Raw genomic sequence first — 19,077 nt, 5'->3', positions numbered from 1 at the left:
GTTGCTTCAAATTTTCCTATAATTGTTCAAATTTTTTAAAAGCATCTCACCAATTTAGCCTGAAAAATAGGACATGAAATTTGTTAAAAATATAAAAAAGAAGTAAAAGGGAAAATGTCCAAGTAAATGATACAATTATTATTATTGTTGCTGTTTTGTGTTTAACCCCAGATCAGACCTTATACAGCAGTCAGATCTGTGATCAAAAATGTTCAAGCAGTGACCATCCTGTATAATTCTATATCTGAAGCTTTTTCCTTTGACCAACATCTCCATTTACTTTATTTTATTTTATTTTATTTTTTAGATGGTAGAATGTGATTTGAGGAATATTTGTCTGCTATTTCTAGCAGGTTCAGTGACTGTATAGAAAGTGTCCTTTGCTGGTTTAACCCTCTTGTTACCATATTTCCAATGAAATTACTCTAGCTTTGTCTCAGTTACTTTTGAAGATAATGAAGAATTTAGAAAAAATACTTTCTCTTCAGCAATCGGATATTTGGAACATTAATTACCATAAAATCCTGATGAATGGTTTTGATTATGTATCGCTCTAACACAGGAAGTTTGTATCAGTGGTAGTCTCTAGTGCATTGGTATCAAAAGGGGTTTTATTTTTGTAGATATGAAGGCTTGAATGTAATTCTCCATAATTCACCAAATTACGTCCCTTTTTAAGACAAATCTTTCATAGAATTTACACATTTTTGCTTTCTATCAATTCCTTGTTGTTTTCTACTGCCATGACTATTTAGAAAAAACAATTTACATTATGTCTACTTTTGCAAAACCAGGAAGAATATATTTGCTGGGTTTGTGGTGGAGTTTGAGACTCTTGAACTGCATTTCAGAACTTAAAGCCGAAGATTCCTTTCAGATCAAGAATTAACTCAGTGCATGGAAGCACCACTCTGTTCTCAGTTATATGTATCAATGTGTGTATACATACTGTATTTTCTGTAATTAACTTACTCCTCCCACAACATTGCTGGCCTTGTTCCAAAATCTGAAATCAGTATTAGCTTTGATATGAATCAGATAAAACTGCTTTTGATAAAATATATACTTCTCTGATGACTGAATAATAATCCCATTTGTAACGAGCATTCACACCTGTTGTTGTTGAACCTCATAGTTAGTGTACACCCACCTCACTCTCTAAATTTGTCTGTCTGTCTGTCTCTAAATGTTTGTAATTTAATGTAATGGAGTGGTTGGCATTAGGAAGGGCATCCAGCCGTAGAAACTCTGCCAGATCAGATTGGAGTCTGGTGCAGCCATCTGGTTTACCAGACCTCAGTCAAAATGTCCAACCCATGCTAGCATGGAAAGCGGACGTTAAACGATGATGATGATGATGATGTACATATAATTGAATGATACTCTTATATTTATAAATCCTAGCATACTGACCTGAACTTTAAATAAAGCGATCAAAGAAGACACTTTATTGTAATTAAATAGTCCTGTCTTAGTCTATAATGAAGTTGACCTGCTGAGTTGTCTTATAAGGGATAGTTATTTACTCTGCCCTGTTTTGTTTTTAAAATGGCAAGGTATAACTTTCAGGGAAATTTGGCTGCTATTTTAAGTAGGTTGAATACTCAATAGAGTAACTTACTAATTTCTAATAACACTTGTGGATGGTCAAGTATACATACCATGTGTGTGTGTGTGTGTGTGTGTGTGTGTGTGCGCTGGGTTGTGTGGTAAATACATGATTACAGCCTGTCTGAATAATTTCTTTCAATCATTGAACTGTGGCCATGCTGGGGTACCAACCTTTGGAGTACACTCAGTTATATTGACATCTGTATTTATTTATTTATTTTACTAACCTCAGATAGATAAAAGGCAAAGTGAACTTCAGAGAGATTTAGACATGGAGGCCATATATGTGCATGTATCCACTTTATATATATGAGAAAGAGTCAAAAATTATACACACTCTTGTTTTTTCAATGTATTTACACAAAAGCAGGGTATAATAAACAAGTCCGGCATTTTTCTACATAGCATCCTTCCTTTGCAATACACTTGGTGCAGTGGTCCACAAGCTTGTGCATTTCCTCCAACAAGAAGGTTTCCGGTTGGTCATGCAACCATTTATGCACCACTTCCTCCACATCTTCATCCGTAGGAAATCGACAGCCTCGTAAACCATCTTCAAGCGGTCCAAAGATATGATAGTCAGAAAGGGCGAGATCTGGGCTGTAGGCAAGATGTCTTAGCACTTCAAAACCCAATTGGTTTCAATGGTCTGGGTGATTGTGTGTGGGCATGCATTGTCATGCAGCAATAAAACTTTCTTCAACAACAGGGTTCAGGGTTTGGTATGAATTGCTGGCTTCAGTCTGTTGGCCAGCAAAGCACTGTATCTTGCACTGTTGATCGTACACACCTTTTCCAGGTAGTCTTCCAGAAAAATCGGATCACTGCTGTTTGTTCTCTTTTACATGCTTACACTGTAAAGCCAGACAGAAAAATGGCATGGTCAAGCTGAAATTTCGATCACTTGACCCCAATAGTGACAACTATAAGCATGCATGCGCAGAAGGTAGTGTGACAATAATAAAGATATGTTATGGTGAAAGTGTGGACAATTTTTGGCTTCCCCTTGTATATATATTCTTTTATTTGTTACAGTCATTTGACTGGAGCCATGCTGGAGCACTGCCTTGAAGTGTTTATTGTTGAACAACTCAACCCCAGGGTTTATTTTTAAGCCTAGTACTTATTCTATTAGGCACCTTGCCAAACAGCTAAGTTACGGGGATGTAAACACAACAACACTGGTTGTCAAGCGATGGTGGGAGGACAAACACAGACACAAAGATACACACAAAAACATACATACACACATACACACACCCATATATATATATATATATATATATATATATATGACAGGCTTCTTTCAATTTCTGTTTACCAAATCCACTCACAAGGCTCTGGTCGGCTCGCGGCTATAGTAGAAAACATTTGCCTAAGGTGCCACACAGTGGGACTGAACCTGGAATTATGTTGTTGGGAAGCAAGCTTCTTCCTACATGGCCATGCCTGCACCATGTATATATATATGTATATAAAAGGCTGCCGATGGGATTGAAATCCACCTCCCCTGTAGACATGGCAGATGTTCTACCATTGGACCAAAGTAATCCTTCAAATTTTTCTATCCATTTTAGAAACTTTATTCTTACCAGTGAAAATTGTATTTTGTTGATTTCATAAGAATTTTTCTATAAAGTTTTGAGAGAATGTGAATTAATTCTTATTTTTGGAACACTGCAATCTGAAAGTTATAAATAACATGTAAATATTGAGTTAAAAAGAGCATTTGGAAGTTTACAAAAGTTTCTCATATATATATATATGAATGAAGGTTTGAAAATGCAATTTTAAAAGATTTTTATTAACTTGACCGGTTTCACTTTTTTAGAAAAAGATTGTCAAAAGTAAAATGTAAAAGCTTTGTTGTGTTAGGTACTGGTTGTCACAAAATATTGCAATACATATATACATTCTTTGATAATAATAAGAAAATGTTAAAAACAGTTTACAAGGAAATATCTTGAGAAAATACTGAACAAAAATTTCAATAAAAATATTAGGGTTTCATTAAAAATCATGTTTGTTTGAAGTATCTATATATATATATAAACAGAAAATTATAAGTTCAAAAAAGGTCATATTTGGTAGTATATATATACACAGAAGGAGATATATTTAGGAGTTTACAAAGAATTTGAGATGAACTGACCTGTTTTATCATTTTCATTTTGTATGAAGCTAAAGGTTATTTACTATTTTAAGGGACAGTGTGGGAGGTTGGTTTGGGTGGTGGGAGAAGGAAGAGCAATGGTAAGATCAACAAAAATGCAGTCCATCTGGTGGGAAATAAATATTACATAATAAACACAGTATATATTTTTATGAGCTACTAATAGTTTCATGCAATGAAAACAACTCAGTATTTTATAACACATCTGGTGCCTTCATGCAATTCTCAGACTCTCTCCACATGACATAACAAGCTATAACATCTGTTATAGCTTGTTATGCCAGGTGGTCAGAGTCTGAGGATTGCATAAAAGCACCAGACTGAGTTGTTTTCGTCACATGAAACTATTAGTAGCTCATAAAATAGTATATACTATGTTTATTATATGTATTTTGTGTGTGTGTGTTAAATAAAATGAAACAACAAAACCAAGGCAGTGTGAAATTTCTAGGACATCTGTAAAAGGAAAGGTGGTTTTACAGCTATATGTGTGTGTATGTATTTGTGTGTGTGTATGTGTGTGTGTGTGTGTGTGTGTATGTGTGTGAGTGTATGTCTGTGCATATATATATATATATATATATATATACATATATCACATATATATGTGGATATATATATGTATATAATGTGCGTGTCTGTGTGTGTGTATATATCCATCTATGTGTGTGTATGTATATATATATATATATATGTATGTGTGTATATATATATATAAATAAATTTGTGTTTCACACGTTTGGCTTGATATTAATCTAAGTTGTTGTCGCTTGCTTTTTACAGCTTCATAGTTATTTAGAAAGTGCACATCTATATCTTGGTTCCTTTAGGTATCACCTCCCCATTTTAAAAGACTGCCTCCTGGACTAAGGCCTAGCAGCTTTAAAAGAAAGCGCAATGTTTCTTTCCTCAAATCGGTAAAGTGTGGGCTTTTATATGATGCACGTCCTTCTTGACCCTTTGATAGTAATTTTTTTCCTTCCTTCCCTTTTTCCCATCTTAAATTCCTTTGTTTTTGGCTACACAAAGCTTCCTGTTTCTGGAAAAGACTAAAAAAAAAAAAAAACATCACTGATACAAATCTTCCTCTTTTTTTTAAACTTCCAATGAATTTCATAAAAAAAACTTTTCTTCCAGATAAGCAACAGGTATTTCAAAACCCCATTATTTGTTGTGCTTGCTTCAAATCCAAAAGTTATATAAAAATTAACGCAAACAAACAAAAAAAAATACAAGTACATGGAGACATTATGTGCTTGTATATATATATATATATATGTATATATATATATATATGTATGTATGTATATATATATATATATATATATACATATAGACACACTTGCACACACATACATTCGTGTGTGCGCACATACACGCACACACACAACACACTTCTTCTTCTCCATAATGTTTTCCAAGAATTCGACTTCTCTTCAAAGCATGATTCAGAAACTGTTTCTTAAATGCTGTTATTTGGTCTTCAAAGCAGTCTTGACTATATGCATATATATATATATATATTTGTATTTCACTTTCCTGTTAATGTTTTTTTTTTTTAATCAATGCCCTCTGTGGATGAATTTATTTGAGAAAGCTTTGTTCTCCGTTTTTGATTACTAATTGCTAATTATTTTTTTTTTCCAAATTCTGTTTTTCTGGAATGTAAAGGACATGAAATTGCATCAATGTGAATCACGAAAGCATCCGTGAATGCATCAGACTACAAACTCAGACTTTTAACTAACCTGACATGGTTTTGATGTTTTAACTCTGGAAGTAATTTCTATTGTAGTTATAGCACAGAAACTAAATCTTTATGAGTTGACTATCACTTGGAGCAATTTTATGCCAATATTCAACTATTCAAAGGCAGTTAACTGGCAGAATTGTTAGTAAAATGCTTAATGACATTTTCCGTTTTTATGTCCTGAGTTCAAATTCTGTCAAGGCCGAGTTTGCCTTTTGGAGCTGATAAAATAAGTACCAGTTGAGCACTGCGGTTGCTGGTCTTGTGCCAAAATCTGAAATCAAAATTCAACTGTTCTATGAATTTCCAAGCACAACCATTACAACCATTTTCTCTTTTGGCACTACGGTAGGTTTACTTGCCAAACAGAAAACAATTTATAGATTTGCATTACTGATTAATCATTCAAAAGTTATGCTTCACCCCACTTTAATCCTTAAACTGTGAAATTAAATTTCATGGTTATTCAAGTTAATGATGTTAATTATCTACCAAAGAATAGAATTGGTATTTTCTGCAAGCCACATTTGCTTCAATAAACTTGACACATCCCATTCCTCAACAAAAGATAAATTCGTATACAAAATTGCTTTCTCGTTATTGAAGGTAACGAGACTTTGAGTGAACGTACCTGCTTTTCACTGCAAATGTGTTAAGCTTATATGAGTTGCATATGTATTCATCCATCCCTTGATAGCATGGAAAAATGAAGGAAAAACAAATGTGGTAGATATTTCTTGCAGAAAAAAACCTGTTAGAATATTCAAATCAGCCTTAAATTTATACTTTAATAGAATTATTAGTTGTTCTCTCTCTCTCTCTCTTGCACTCCCCTCTCTCTATTTGTTAAATTTACTTTCTAAAGAACTCCAGTTGTTGATTGTAGTCTTTGACTTTATTTAGCAATACTTTTGGCTTCAATTGCTGGAATTTAAATATTCTTCCCAGAAATATCTTGAAGCTATTCCAATCCATTTTCACTGACCAATCTATATATAATTTTTATATGGTTGACATATAATCTGCTTATGGTTGATGTATAACCTATAAGTTATCTCTATATCAGCGATATATAATCTATAAGTGATATAGATTTCAGGCACTTCAAATAACTGATACTATTGGAGTTATCTCTTTTAGTTGGAACAGGTCTTTTTTTTCTCTTTTATAAGACTTTAGGCCTCCACCCCCACCCAGGGCATATTTCTGCCTACTAACTGCATGAATAATTTCAATTAATTAAAACTTTTAGAATGCACTGCATCACAAATGTGAGACATTACCACGTGTGTGTGTGTGTGTATGTGTGTATAATAAGCAGAATGCTCCCCTGAGTCACTTTCCTTCGGTCTCATTACCGATTGATCTCTGATAGTTGTTTAAATGATCCTGATATTGAAATTCTCTAACAGGGATTTAACAGAACTAGAAACTTTATTTTTCCCTAGCTTCAATTAGTCTGTCTGTCTAAAAAGTTCTAATATCAAAAACAAAATGATTCACTGAAATATTTCCAGATTCCCAAGGATTACCTGTGATATTTCGCATGCAGTAGATGTCAACTTCTCTTGACAAAAACATCACTTGCAATGCTCTTTCTATCAACCTAAACTGATATTTCAATAATTTCTATTTCAGTTTTCCCCCTCCCCTCAGTTCCCACATATAAACACCCCCCCCACTGCCCACCTGCAAAAGGAATTACTTATTTTTTGAATGGTGTGTGTTATTACTCTTTCCTTTCTTTTTTCTCCTCCTGCCTTACTCTTTGAAGCAATGAACCATATTCTTGCAGCTAATGAAGAGCATGTACCTATTCTGCATTGCTCACAGAAAATGATAAAAGAAAAAAAAATTCAATATGTCTCTAATTGATAAATATCAGTTTATCAACCCAAGTTGTATAATAATGTATCTGTTTTAACATATTTTGTTTCTCCTTTGAATATTATTAATTCAAATTGTTTGTATTTACAAGAGAGAATAAAAAAAAAAAAAAATTCATTTCCCTCTCTTCCAATTCTGAATCAAAAATATTGTGAGACATAAATATTAGTTTCCGATTTAGTATCTTGAATTTAAATTTTGATGCATATTCTGAAATATTTGCACCCTTGAGTTGTGGTTATTGGTATGCAAATGGCACACATGGATCATATTCGTGGTTGCTGCCAGTGCCATGTAAACGGCACCCACCCATCGATTGTAGTTGTGGTTGTTGCTGGTATCGTGTAAATGGCACCTAAAAGCACCCATTATACTCCTGGAGTGGTTGGCGTGAGGAAGGGCATCCAGCTGTAGAAATCATGCCAAATCAGACTGGTTCCTGGTGCACCTCGCCAGCTCAACAGCTTCACTCAAACCATCCTAAGCCATGTCATCATGGAGAGCAGACGTTAAATAATGATGATGATGATGATGATAATTTGCTCTCAAAATACCTTGATAGTTTCTACAAAATGAAGACAGTAAATCCTTTTCCTGTCCTCAGCATTTTCATAAGTTAGTCCAAAACTTCTGTTTGTTTCCAGACTTCCAGCCAACCTTTGTCTCTCTCCATTCTGAATAATATAAAACTCTCCTTTCATGAGTTCCAACTTATTCTGATGGTTGAAAAAAAAACTGGTAATGTGTATCATACATGATGTATATACACCAGCGAAATATGCCCTTTGTATCACATATAATACACAGGATCAGGGGTTCTCAACCTATGGATCCCTTTGATTACTATTTTATTCTGGTGGACCCCCATAAATATTCAATGTTTAAAAACTAGTTTTATAGAAACTTCTTTCAAAATTCCCATTCTGTTTTTCACACATTAACCTGTGTAGGTTGAATTATGTAAAATGCGAGAGAAAGAAATCCAACTGTTTCTTGCAATACATACCAATACATACATCTAAAGAAAAATTTGTTTCGGGGGCCCTTAAAATACTATTGTGGATTCCCAAATTTTGTTACTTGAACCCCAAAAAATCTTCTGGACCCTGGTTGAGAACCACTGGCTTAAATAAAACAAAAATAACTCCCATTTTAATCTAGTCCATCATAAATTGGTTATTTCTATTTATTATTGTTATTATTATTATTATTGCCTATATTAGAATGGATTATTATTATTATTATTATTATTATTTAAGGTGGCCAGCTGACAGAATTGTTAGCACGCTGGACAAAATGCTTAGAAGTATTTCACCCATTGGTATGCTCTGAGTTCAAATTCCACCAAAGTCGACCTTGCCTTTCATCCTTTCAGGGTCGATAAATTAAGAACCAGTTGTGAACTGGGGGTCGATCTAATCGACTGGCTCCCTCCTCCAAAATTTAGGCCTTGTGCCTTTAGTAGAAAAGATTATTATTTTTATTATTATTATTGTTATTGTTACTGTTATTATTGTTATTGTTATTATTATTATTATTATTATTATACTTATTACAAATCTGTTATTATTCTTATCTTCTTACATTTTTCTTTCTACCTGTTTTTCATTTTTCAATTTTTTCCCCCCACCCTGGTATTGCCTCTTCCAAGTTATTTTCCCATTTTATCCTTCTACTTACACTCTGCCCTTTGTTATACTCTGAATGCATTCTTAACATATCCGCTCTTTACTCAATCTAAGCCTCAGACCCTCTAAAAATGACTCCCTAGATTTTACATACCTAGTTGTCCCCCCACCACCCCATTTGTTATCTACTACTCATCTACTTAACTCATTTACTTATTGATTTTTTATCTTTATTCGTTAATATGCAAATGAATTAATAATTTAAATTATTATCATTATATCTAAAAGTTAATATTTATTATTATTATTATTATTATTATTATTATCATCATTAATACTATTGTTATTATTATTATGAGTACTATTATTATCGTTATTAATTATTATTATTAATATACTATTATTATTATTATTATTAATACTACTGTTACTACTACTATTATTATTATCATTAATACTATTATTGTTACTATTATTATTATTAATACTATTATTATTATTGTTATTAATACTATTATTATTATTATTATTATTATTATTATTATTAATATTAATATTATTATTATTATTATTATTATTATTATTATTAATATTAATATTAATATTATTATTATTATTATTAATATTATTATTATTATTATTGTAACAACTCTATCAAACTACAAAAACAAAAATCCATATTGTGAGATTTTTGAAAATGAATTCCTATAATATATTAGAAATGTATTCATTCAATTTTGTTTTTCTCTGTGAATAACAGTTTTTTTAGTTACTTACAATTAAAATATTGTTTCCATATTATATATAATGTTACCATTTTTGTATGAAGCTAAAATCCATGTTATAATTTAAATCTATAAAAAAAATTAATACTCATAAAAATTAATATTTATAAAAATAGTCTAAACTTTTATTTTGTTAAAATAATTTGTATGAGAAATGTTTCCTTAATTTAACCCTTCAATATTCAGAATACTCTGTCAAATGTAATCCCTATTTATTCACATTGTCTTGAATTAATCAAGCATTAATCTCAAAGCTTCAAGACTTTGACAAAGCAATTGTTTACTCCTAGAATGACATTGTAGGGTGAGTGTAAGAGGCCAGATCTGGTCAGTCTGAGCATAAAACTTATAGAATATTTGAACCGGGTGTGGCTAGTTTGAATACCAAAGGCCTAAGTATTTACTTCCCTCAATGTAACTACAACTGTATCCCTGTGTACAAACAACTGACACATGGAATATGTTTTTTTGTCTGTGTTCTTTTACATATTTACTTGATGTATTTTCTTTTGTTTTTTTTTCCAGGCTTTAACTAAAGGTCAATTTCCTATCAAACCATTCTTTCTTTTACTATTTTTTATATTTGTTTCAATTTTACTTATTTCTACATTATTCTTTGCCAATGGGGTAAGAGTGATTTTAATAATTTTTCTGTGGGTTAAGAATATCATTAAGGGTTGGGTTGTCGAGGATTTTATTAATTTGGGTTCCTGCAAGTTATCCTCAGAGTATCATCAAAGTGATTCATTGATATATTTGATTTTGGGAGAGGTATTTACCTTGTCTATTCATATACGGTGTATTCTGGAATATTTTCAGCCTGTGAATGAAATATGCTTCATTTTATTCTCTTTGTAAATATTATTTGGTAGGAATTTTCAAAAGGAGGTTGTTATATTTGTCAATGGTAGAATTCTCAAGCAAATTTGGTCGTTATTTCTAGCATGTCGTACAAAACAACCACATAGAAGCCCTCTTGTTGACTCGTGTTGTTGTCATTTAGCCCCAGGTCAGATCTGTGATTAAAAGCATTCTAACAATGACTGTTGCCTTGTTTTCCTACAGGCAAGGGACCCAGAACCACATCTTAGTGTATTTTTATCTAATACAGTTTGTTGTGATCTGAGGGAGATTTCACTGCTATTTCAAGCAGATGGTGGTTTCTATATCTCTTCTGATTAAAGTTTGCTTTCTGTTTGAGGCCACAGAAATTATTTTTCATTTTATCTTTATTCTAACCTTTTTTGGATTTGGTTTTCCTTCTTTGATGAAACCCCAATTTTTTTTTCTCTTTCTCTCCAGATTTTCCCTTTAAAATTCAATATTTTACATAATTAAAAACAGTTCACCTCAGTCCTGTGTTTCCTTAGCAGTCAATATTATTGGCAGTGGCTAACTTAGCTCCTTTTTCTTGTCTTTTCCCTGAGGTTTTTCAGTTTTAAGTACTTTATAATGACTTGATTACTTCCTGAATAGGAGGGGGAAAAATGTGAATAAATAAACAAGCAGAGTTACTGGTGTGGTTGTGTGGTTAAGAAGCTTGTTTTCCAACCCTGTGGTCTTGAGTTCAGTCCCACTGTGTGGAACCTTGGGCAAATGTTTTCTACCATAGCCCTGGGCCAACCAAAATCTTGTGAGTGCCAAAGCAGCACCATTTCCTCTCTGTAATAGAACAGTAACCGTAAGAGTAGATGACATGATGAAAGGACCTTGGACTACGCTGTCCAATGTATCTTATTTTGTTTTTTAGATAATAGGGATGCGATTTTAGAGAATTTAGCTATGATGTTTAGCATGTTGAGTGATCATAGGGCTCCATCGTCGGCCTGTGTTAGAATTAATTAATTATGTAATTCACTCAAGTTTAATGGTAGTTTACTGTTTAGTCGGATTGTTGCTTTGATTATAATCTTTGACTTCTTCAATTAGCTTATTGTCATTACATTCATTTTCCTCCTCATGGCAATAGAAGAAAATCAATATTATTATTATTGTGAAGGTGGCAGGTTGGTAGAATTGCTTGCTTGCCAAACAGAATACTTAATGACATCTTTATGTTCTGAGTTCAAATTCCACCATGGTCAGTTTTACTGTTTGTTTTTTCAGGGTTTGATAAAATAAGTACCAGTTGAGCACTAGGGGTTGATGTAATCATCTTAGCCCCCTCCTGCCAAATTTCAAGCTTTGTGGCTGTAGTGAAAAGAATTATTATTATTATTATTATTATTATATTATTATTATTATTATTATTATTATTATTATTATTATTATTAAGGTGGCAAGCTGGTAGAATTACCTGAGTATCAAACAAAATGCTTAACATTTTTCTGACTGGTTATGTTTTGAGTTCAAATTCTCTTGAGATCGATATTTTGCCTTTCATCCTCTTGGGGTTGATAAAACAAGTACTAGTCGAGTGCAGGGGTTGATGTAATTGGCTTACTCTTTCCTACCTCAAATTTCAGGCCTTCTCTCTATAGTAGAAAAAATTATTATCACCCTCTTCAAGGCAGTGAGCTGGCAGAATCGTTAGCACGCTGGACAAAATGCTGAGCTGCATTTTGTCCGTCTTTACATTCTGAGTTCAAATTCTGCTGAGGTCAACTTTGCTTTTCATCCTTTCGGGGTCATTGGAATAAGTATCAGTTACACACTAGGGTCGATGTAATCAACTAGTCCCTTCTTCCCAAATTTCAGGCCTTGTGCCTATAATAGAAAGGATTATTATTATTATCACTCCTCCTCCTCCTACTACTACTACTATTATTTCCACTAAATTAGCAGTTTTGTTGTGATATTTTAATAAATCAAACTTTTGGTTCTAGCTAAATCTGAAAGATGACACAGACTACCATTATGACACGCTCCAGTTGCCATTGAGGTCAATTCTAAAGAAAACCAATTCTGAATCACCATTCCTCAGTCGAAGAGCCAGTACAGGAGATCTTAGAAGTAAGTACCCACAAATCGTACCATACAGAATTCTGTTTTTTGTTTTTGTTTTTTTTGTGTGTGTGTATGTGGCTGTGTGGTAAGAAGTTGGCTTCCCAACCAAATGGTTGCAGGTTCAGTCCCACTTTGTAGTTAAGAAATTAACAATCAGAAGAGTTATTCACTATAGAAACAAATGATTCAACAAATAAACCATTCCCTCCATTGTAAATATGGAAAGATAGATGTGAAGCTGTAAAAATTAGAGGAACTTATAAGGTGAAGTGAAATAGTTACATCCAGGAATCAAAATTGCACTTTAGACTGAGCTCACTTGCTATAGCTTTTAGCCATTTCATTATCATATTTCTAATATGACACACTGCCTTTGTTTAAAGAATTTAATTAAAATAATTTAGAAGCTAGTGTTTGGAACATAAACAAACATGAAATTTTGGTGGAAGGTTTTAATTTAGATAGTCTTAAAAGGAATTTCTATCTAAGAACTAGGGGCTGTCTTAGGAGGTTGGTACTTAATTTCTACTTTATCTCTCTTTCCCTATATAGTTCATTATGAATGATACCAATTCTCTTGGAGAAGATAGATAGGAATGATGCAGAGACTAACAAGGGTTATTTTAATTAGGAATGGTAGCTTTGTGCCCATTTGGGTATTTAATCTTCAGAAATTTCTTTTTTTTGTTGTCTGTATCTCTTTTCCAACATTCTTCATTTTATTTTTATGTACTTTTAGTGGATGGTGATCTCTTTTACCGAGATCTTGCTGCCAAACAGAGAAAGGAAAGTATTGTTGAAGATGTACCATTTGTTTTCAAGGTTAGTAAATAGTTTTCAATTTTTCTTAGAATTTTATCCTTTTTTTTTTTTACAAAGACAAATCAGTCTTTGGTTTTTTTCTAACCAAAGAGGTTTTTAATCTAATATTTATTCTTTAACTGCTTCAAGATTCACTGTTCCAGAAAAGGATCATTTCCTTATGGTCATTTTTGATTTTTAGATCGCAAATAAAAAGAAATCTCCAACTTTTTTTTTTGTGATTTTTAGAAGGAAACCTTCCTATAATTATTACCTTTCCCAGATTTCTCTGTTAATATTTTTCATCCTTCATGTTGTACTGTCTATATTCTTTACAGGAAATTTCTAACACTTTCTGCTATTTCAATGCATTCAAAATACACACAGTTCTATGTTCATATGCAGCTATTACATTACATATTCAAAGAGTGAGAGATTATCTGTTCTGATGTTAGATCTTCATTTAAGTAAAGGGTTTCTAATTCCTGTATTATCATAAAAAAAAAAGTATAGCTATACTTCCATGAAATACTATAAACATTAGAATTACCTTCATCCTTGTCATTATTATCTTCCTGGTTTCCACACTGGCTTGGTCTGGGTAGGTTATCATGGTCCAAATTAGTTTTATAAAGTTATTACACCCCACCTAGATCTGTCAGAAACCACATCTTGCCCATATGTTCCATTTCTGGCAGTGTTTCTATGGCTAGATGTCCATCCTAACATCAACCCCTTTACAGAGGGTACAAGGTGTATTTTATTGTGGCACCATTACCAGAGAGCTTGTCATGTCTTCTGCACAGCTAAAGAATCCTCTCTACATTATGTTATTATTTCTGTTTATTCAACAACTACTTTATAGAGTGGACTAGTGAAGTTGCTTTGTATCTTGCCTGGTGATACTTCTGTGCCTGTAGGGTTTACCTTGAATCATCAGTGCTCTTCAATAGCCTTGCCAGTCCAGATCAGGGATTTCTGGAAGTTAACCATGTTAGTCTCTAGCCTGAAAGTCCTCTGAAATTGATCAGCTAGTTTGCTCTTGTCAATGCCTAAAATTTTCCTAAGAATGTCATTGCTCTTATCCACCTTTAAATCTCTAAATATTGCTAACATAGACCTTCTGCTGACCACATTACCCGACTGATAGAGGGTGATGTGGGCCTGATGGCATTCCAGATGCTTATAATGCTTTTTTACACAGGTACAAGCATTATTAATTTGAGGATGGGTCGTAGTTGATTAATTTACTGGTACTTTATCAAGGCTTCTTCTACATGGTTGCTTGATCTGCTGGAAATAGTAACCAAATTTCCCTCAGATTACAACTCACATTCTTAACTATATTAGCTAACAGCTAATGTTCACTTGGCATATAGTGGCAATGGAAATTTGCTACTGATGAAGCTACAAAAACCCCAGAAATCTGGATCTAACAATGCCATTATCGCTGCTGGGTGATCTTCTCTTGCAGCTGATATATTTCTGTGTCTTTAACTCTACACATCTGTAAGAGATGCTTTCTTGAGACAAATATTGGAGTTATGCAGGCTTTCAACAGTATGTATGCTTTAAGTATGCTATACAGGTTGCTGATTTGAACTAATGCTGCTTCCTTTGCTGATAACGAAAAAATTAACTCATAAATTGTGTAATGCAGTCTTACACTAAATTGTGTTGGTGGTCATGGTTGAAACCATTTTTGATTATGGATCTGCTTGATTCAGAGCTTAACTGAGGAACTAAACAACAATAAAAATGGTTATTTCATTTTATTAACCCAGGAAGGATGAAAGGCAAGAGTCGCCCTTGGTGGGTTTTGAACTAAAAATTTCCTAAAAGTTCTATTTCCATGCTTTTTGGATGAAAGCAGACATGTTTGCAAAATGATCATTGTATCTCTATGTTTACTACAATGAAGAGATAACAATAATAATAACGATTTAGGTACAAGGCCTCTGAGAGGAGGGTTTTAGTCAATGACATAGACCCCAATATTTGACTGGTACTGCATTTTATCATTCCTGAAAAGATAAAAGTCCAAGTTGAATTAAAGAGCTGGAAGAGATACTGCTAAGCATCTTTGTATGGCATGTTGTCCTGACACATTGTTACCCATATTTTAATAAATTCGTTAGAGAAAAGCACCTCACATTCCACCACCCCCAGCTTTCAGTGAGGACTTTACCAAAGAGTAAAAAGTCTTCAGTCTTTTCAGTGTCATCCATCATTCAACCACTTTTGCCTTAGTCACCTTTTATAACAGACCAACTAAAAAAAATTTTTTAAATGTGGGTCTGTTGTTCTTTTTCTGTCTCAAATTGGCATATATGATGTCTTTGTTATCATTAACTTAACTCGTTTGTTGATTTTTTTCTGTTGAAATACTCTGCCTTTCTTTCAATTAATTTTCATAATAACAAAAAAAAAATTGGTAAAATTACTTTATCATTATTAAGCTGGTGTTTAGAACATAAATTAACATACAATTTTGATGGAAGGTTTTAATTTAGAACATATTAAAGCAGGAAGTTTATGTCATAGAACCAGGGATGGTCTTAAATAGGTTTTATCATTAACACACTGTTTTGTGATTCCGTTTCCATGTCACTAGTTTTGACTTCCTTCTTAAGCTAACACAACACTGTTTAATGTAAGGCAATGATATTGTCACTCACAAAAACCTATTTTCACTGTAAACACCTAATTCTTTGTATTTACAGTTTCGAAAACAATTCTATTTCAAAGTCCATACATATTCAACGGTAAATATAGCAAAATGCTTATAAAGCTGGCATGACTTCTTTGCCAAGAACATTATAATAATGTTTGGCTTCCAAAGCCTTCTGCTGATGCAAATTCATTCATCACAGCTCTTTTGTTGTTTGAAGGTTTGGCAGTGTTAAGAGCAATGCTGTTTTATAGTGTGAACGTGTGTATGTGTGAGGATGGGAGAGGGGAATATTGTCCACTTTTTAAGCTCTGATCCGCCGGATGTCTTACGAAAACTAAAAGTGTGAAATAAATCTGTATCTTTAACCCTTTCATTACCGTATTTCTTTTGAGAGGCTCTGTGATTCTTTCAATTCATCTTAAATATAAAAAAGAATTTAGTAAGATAACTTAGTTATCATTGAGCTAGTGCTAGGAACATAAATTGTGACTAAGGTTTGGTGGAAGATTTTAATTCAAAACTTATGAAAACAAGACATTTGTACTACAGAGCCAGAGCCGGATTCAGCCAGGTTGGTATCAAAAGGGTTAAAGATTTAATGTGAATTGTAAGAATGGCATCACTAAAATTATTGTGCATGATGTCGCTTTTAAAGCTTCATCAGTCTAAATTAATCATTTGTGTTGGTCATTAAATTACTGTTTTTTAATTTAAGAATTATGCCTCAGATTTTTTGGTAATATAGAGAAAATGAGAGGTTGTGACATTCATACCTTTCTCTAATGTATTCTTAGCATATGTGTTATGTTCTGTGTTTTGTTGTTGATTCTTGGACTTGGTTTATTGTTGTTAGCAAATCAATAATTTGAATATATACCCATACCATAGTGACCATCACCACATAATTTACCTCTGGTCAGTTATCTATACTGACCACCACCACCACCACCCCGACAATTTACCTCTGGCCAGTTTATACGAAATATACACCAATACCACAGTGACCACCCCAACATAGTTTCTCCACTGGTCAGTTATATTAAATGTTCTTCTTCTTCTTCGGGCAGCTTCAACCCAGATATGCCTCATCTCGTCGTGTCGTGTATCTCTGTCCTCCATTGGCTTTGGTAGGTCTTCAATTTCACGTTGTGTGTCTGTGTGTCACCTCAATGTTGTCCATTTTCACATTCTGCCGAGGTTGACTTTGCCTTTCATCCTTTTGGGGTTGATAAATTAAGTACCAGTGAAACACTGGGGTTGACATAATCAACTGGTCCCCTCCCCTAAAATTTCAGACCTTGTGCCTTTAGTAGAAAGAGTTATTATTATTATTATTTTGAAGTGAAAATCAAAATCAAAATCAAAATCAAAATCAAATCAAATCAAAATAGATGAACATCAATGGAATTTGTATCTTTGTGGTACCAGTGCCGGTGGCATACAAGAAAACCATCCGAACGTGGCCGTAGCCAGTGCCGCATCGACTGGCCTCCGTGCTGTGGGCACGTAACAAACACCATCCGATCGTGGCCGTTCGCCAGCCTCATCTGGCACCTGTGTCGGTGGCACATAAAAACACCATCCGAGCGTGGCCGTCTGCCAGCCTCGTCTGGCACTGTGTCGGTGGCACATAAAATCACCCACTACACTCTCGGAGTGGTTGGCGTTAGGAAGGGCATCCAGCTGTAGAAACACTGCCCGATCTGACTGGCCTGGTGCAGCCTTCGGGCTCCTTAGACCCCAGTTGAACCGTCCAACCCATGCTAGCATGGAAAGTGGACGTTAAATGATGATGATGATGATTATTATTATTATTTTATTATTATTATTATTATTATCATGGCAGCAAGTTGGCAGAGTCGTTAGCACGCTGAGCAAAATGCTTAGCAGTATTTTGTCTGTCTTCGTGTTCTGAGTTCAAATGCTGCCGGGGTCGACTTTGCCCTTCAACCTTTTGGAGTCGATAAATTAAGTACCAGTTGTGGACTGGGGTCGATGTGATTGACTGGTCCCCTCCCGCCAAATTCCAGGCCTTGTGCCTCTAGTAGAAAAGATTATTATTATTACTATGGCAGTGAGCTAGCAGGGTTGTTAGTGTCAAATAAACTCTTTTGTAGTGCTTAGTTAAACTTCTCTACACTGAGTTCAGAACTTGCCGAGGTCAACTTAGCATTTGATCCTTTCGGAGGAGCCCATACTATAAAGTAGCAGTCAAGTACTGGGGATGATCTAAGTGACCCCACACCACCTGCCAAAATTTTCAAACCCTGTGGTTGGTGCTAGCAATAATAATTTTATTGTAAGTTCTCTAACGATAGTGGACAAGAGACTGCTAATGAGCAAAACAATGGTCCCTCTTTGCAGATACTCAACTTACTGAAAACAACAGTCAAATATCCCTCAAGTTGTATGCTTTACTGTTGGACAGTGTAATCTTTCATATATCAGATGTGGTGTTCAGGGATAGACTGTCTTTGATCACAAGTTTGTTTGGTTTGGGGGCTCTGCAACCAACTGATTGGGGGCACTGTCCCCTTTACATGTTAATGGTGGAAATCCTTATTTTAAATTCTGTAAAAGGGTGACGGGAGAGCAGATGGTTATTATTGTGTAACCCCTCAAAATGAGCCCTCATCAATTTGATCTGTAGTACACAGGTAGATGATGTTGCTGTGTAGCCCTAGGTCAGTCCTGATCCAGCAAGATAATTATCATTGTTGTTGTTGTTGTTGTTTGTTGTATAGCCCCAGGTCAATCCTGATCCACTTGTCCTGTGGCACACAGGTTTTATTGTTGTAGTGTAGCCCCAGGTATGTTCCTGA

General features: G+C 34.0%; 1 protein-coding gene across 12 annotated transcripts in view; it reads left to right on the top strand.

Moving 5' to 3' along the window:
* Positions 1-19,077, top strand: part of LOC115217838 (chloride channel protein 2) — a 211,421-nt gene that overhangs the window by 176,283 nt on the left and 16,061 nt on the right. For 6 of the 12 annotated variants that reach the window (XM_036507945.1, XM_036507950.1, XM_036507944.1 and 3 more), the window contains 4 exons: positions 4,615-4,701; positions 12,660-12,786; positions 13,520-13,602; positions 17,323-17,382. In XM_036507945.1, coding sequence (XP_036363838.1) covers positions 4,615-4,701; positions 12,660-12,786; positions 13,520-13,602; positions 17,323-17,382 — 357 coding nt within the window. The remainder of the gene's footprint in view (positions 1-4,614; positions 4,702-12,659; positions 12,787-13,519; positions 13,603-17,322; positions 17,383-19,077) is intronic. The other 6 variants (XM_036507951.1, XM_036507949.1, XM_036507955.1 and 3 more) reach the window with 2 other exon arrangements.

Source organism: Octopus sinensis, linkage group LG12, assembly GCF_006345805.1.
Source record: "Octopus sinensis linkage group LG12, ASM634580v1, whole genome shotgun sequence".
NCBI lineage: Eukaryota > Metazoa > Mollusca > Cephalopoda > Octopoda > Octopodidae > Octopus > Octopus sinensis.
The sequence above is the reverse complement of the archived record's forward strand: the minus strand, read 5'-3'. Positions and strand labels throughout refer to the sequence as shown.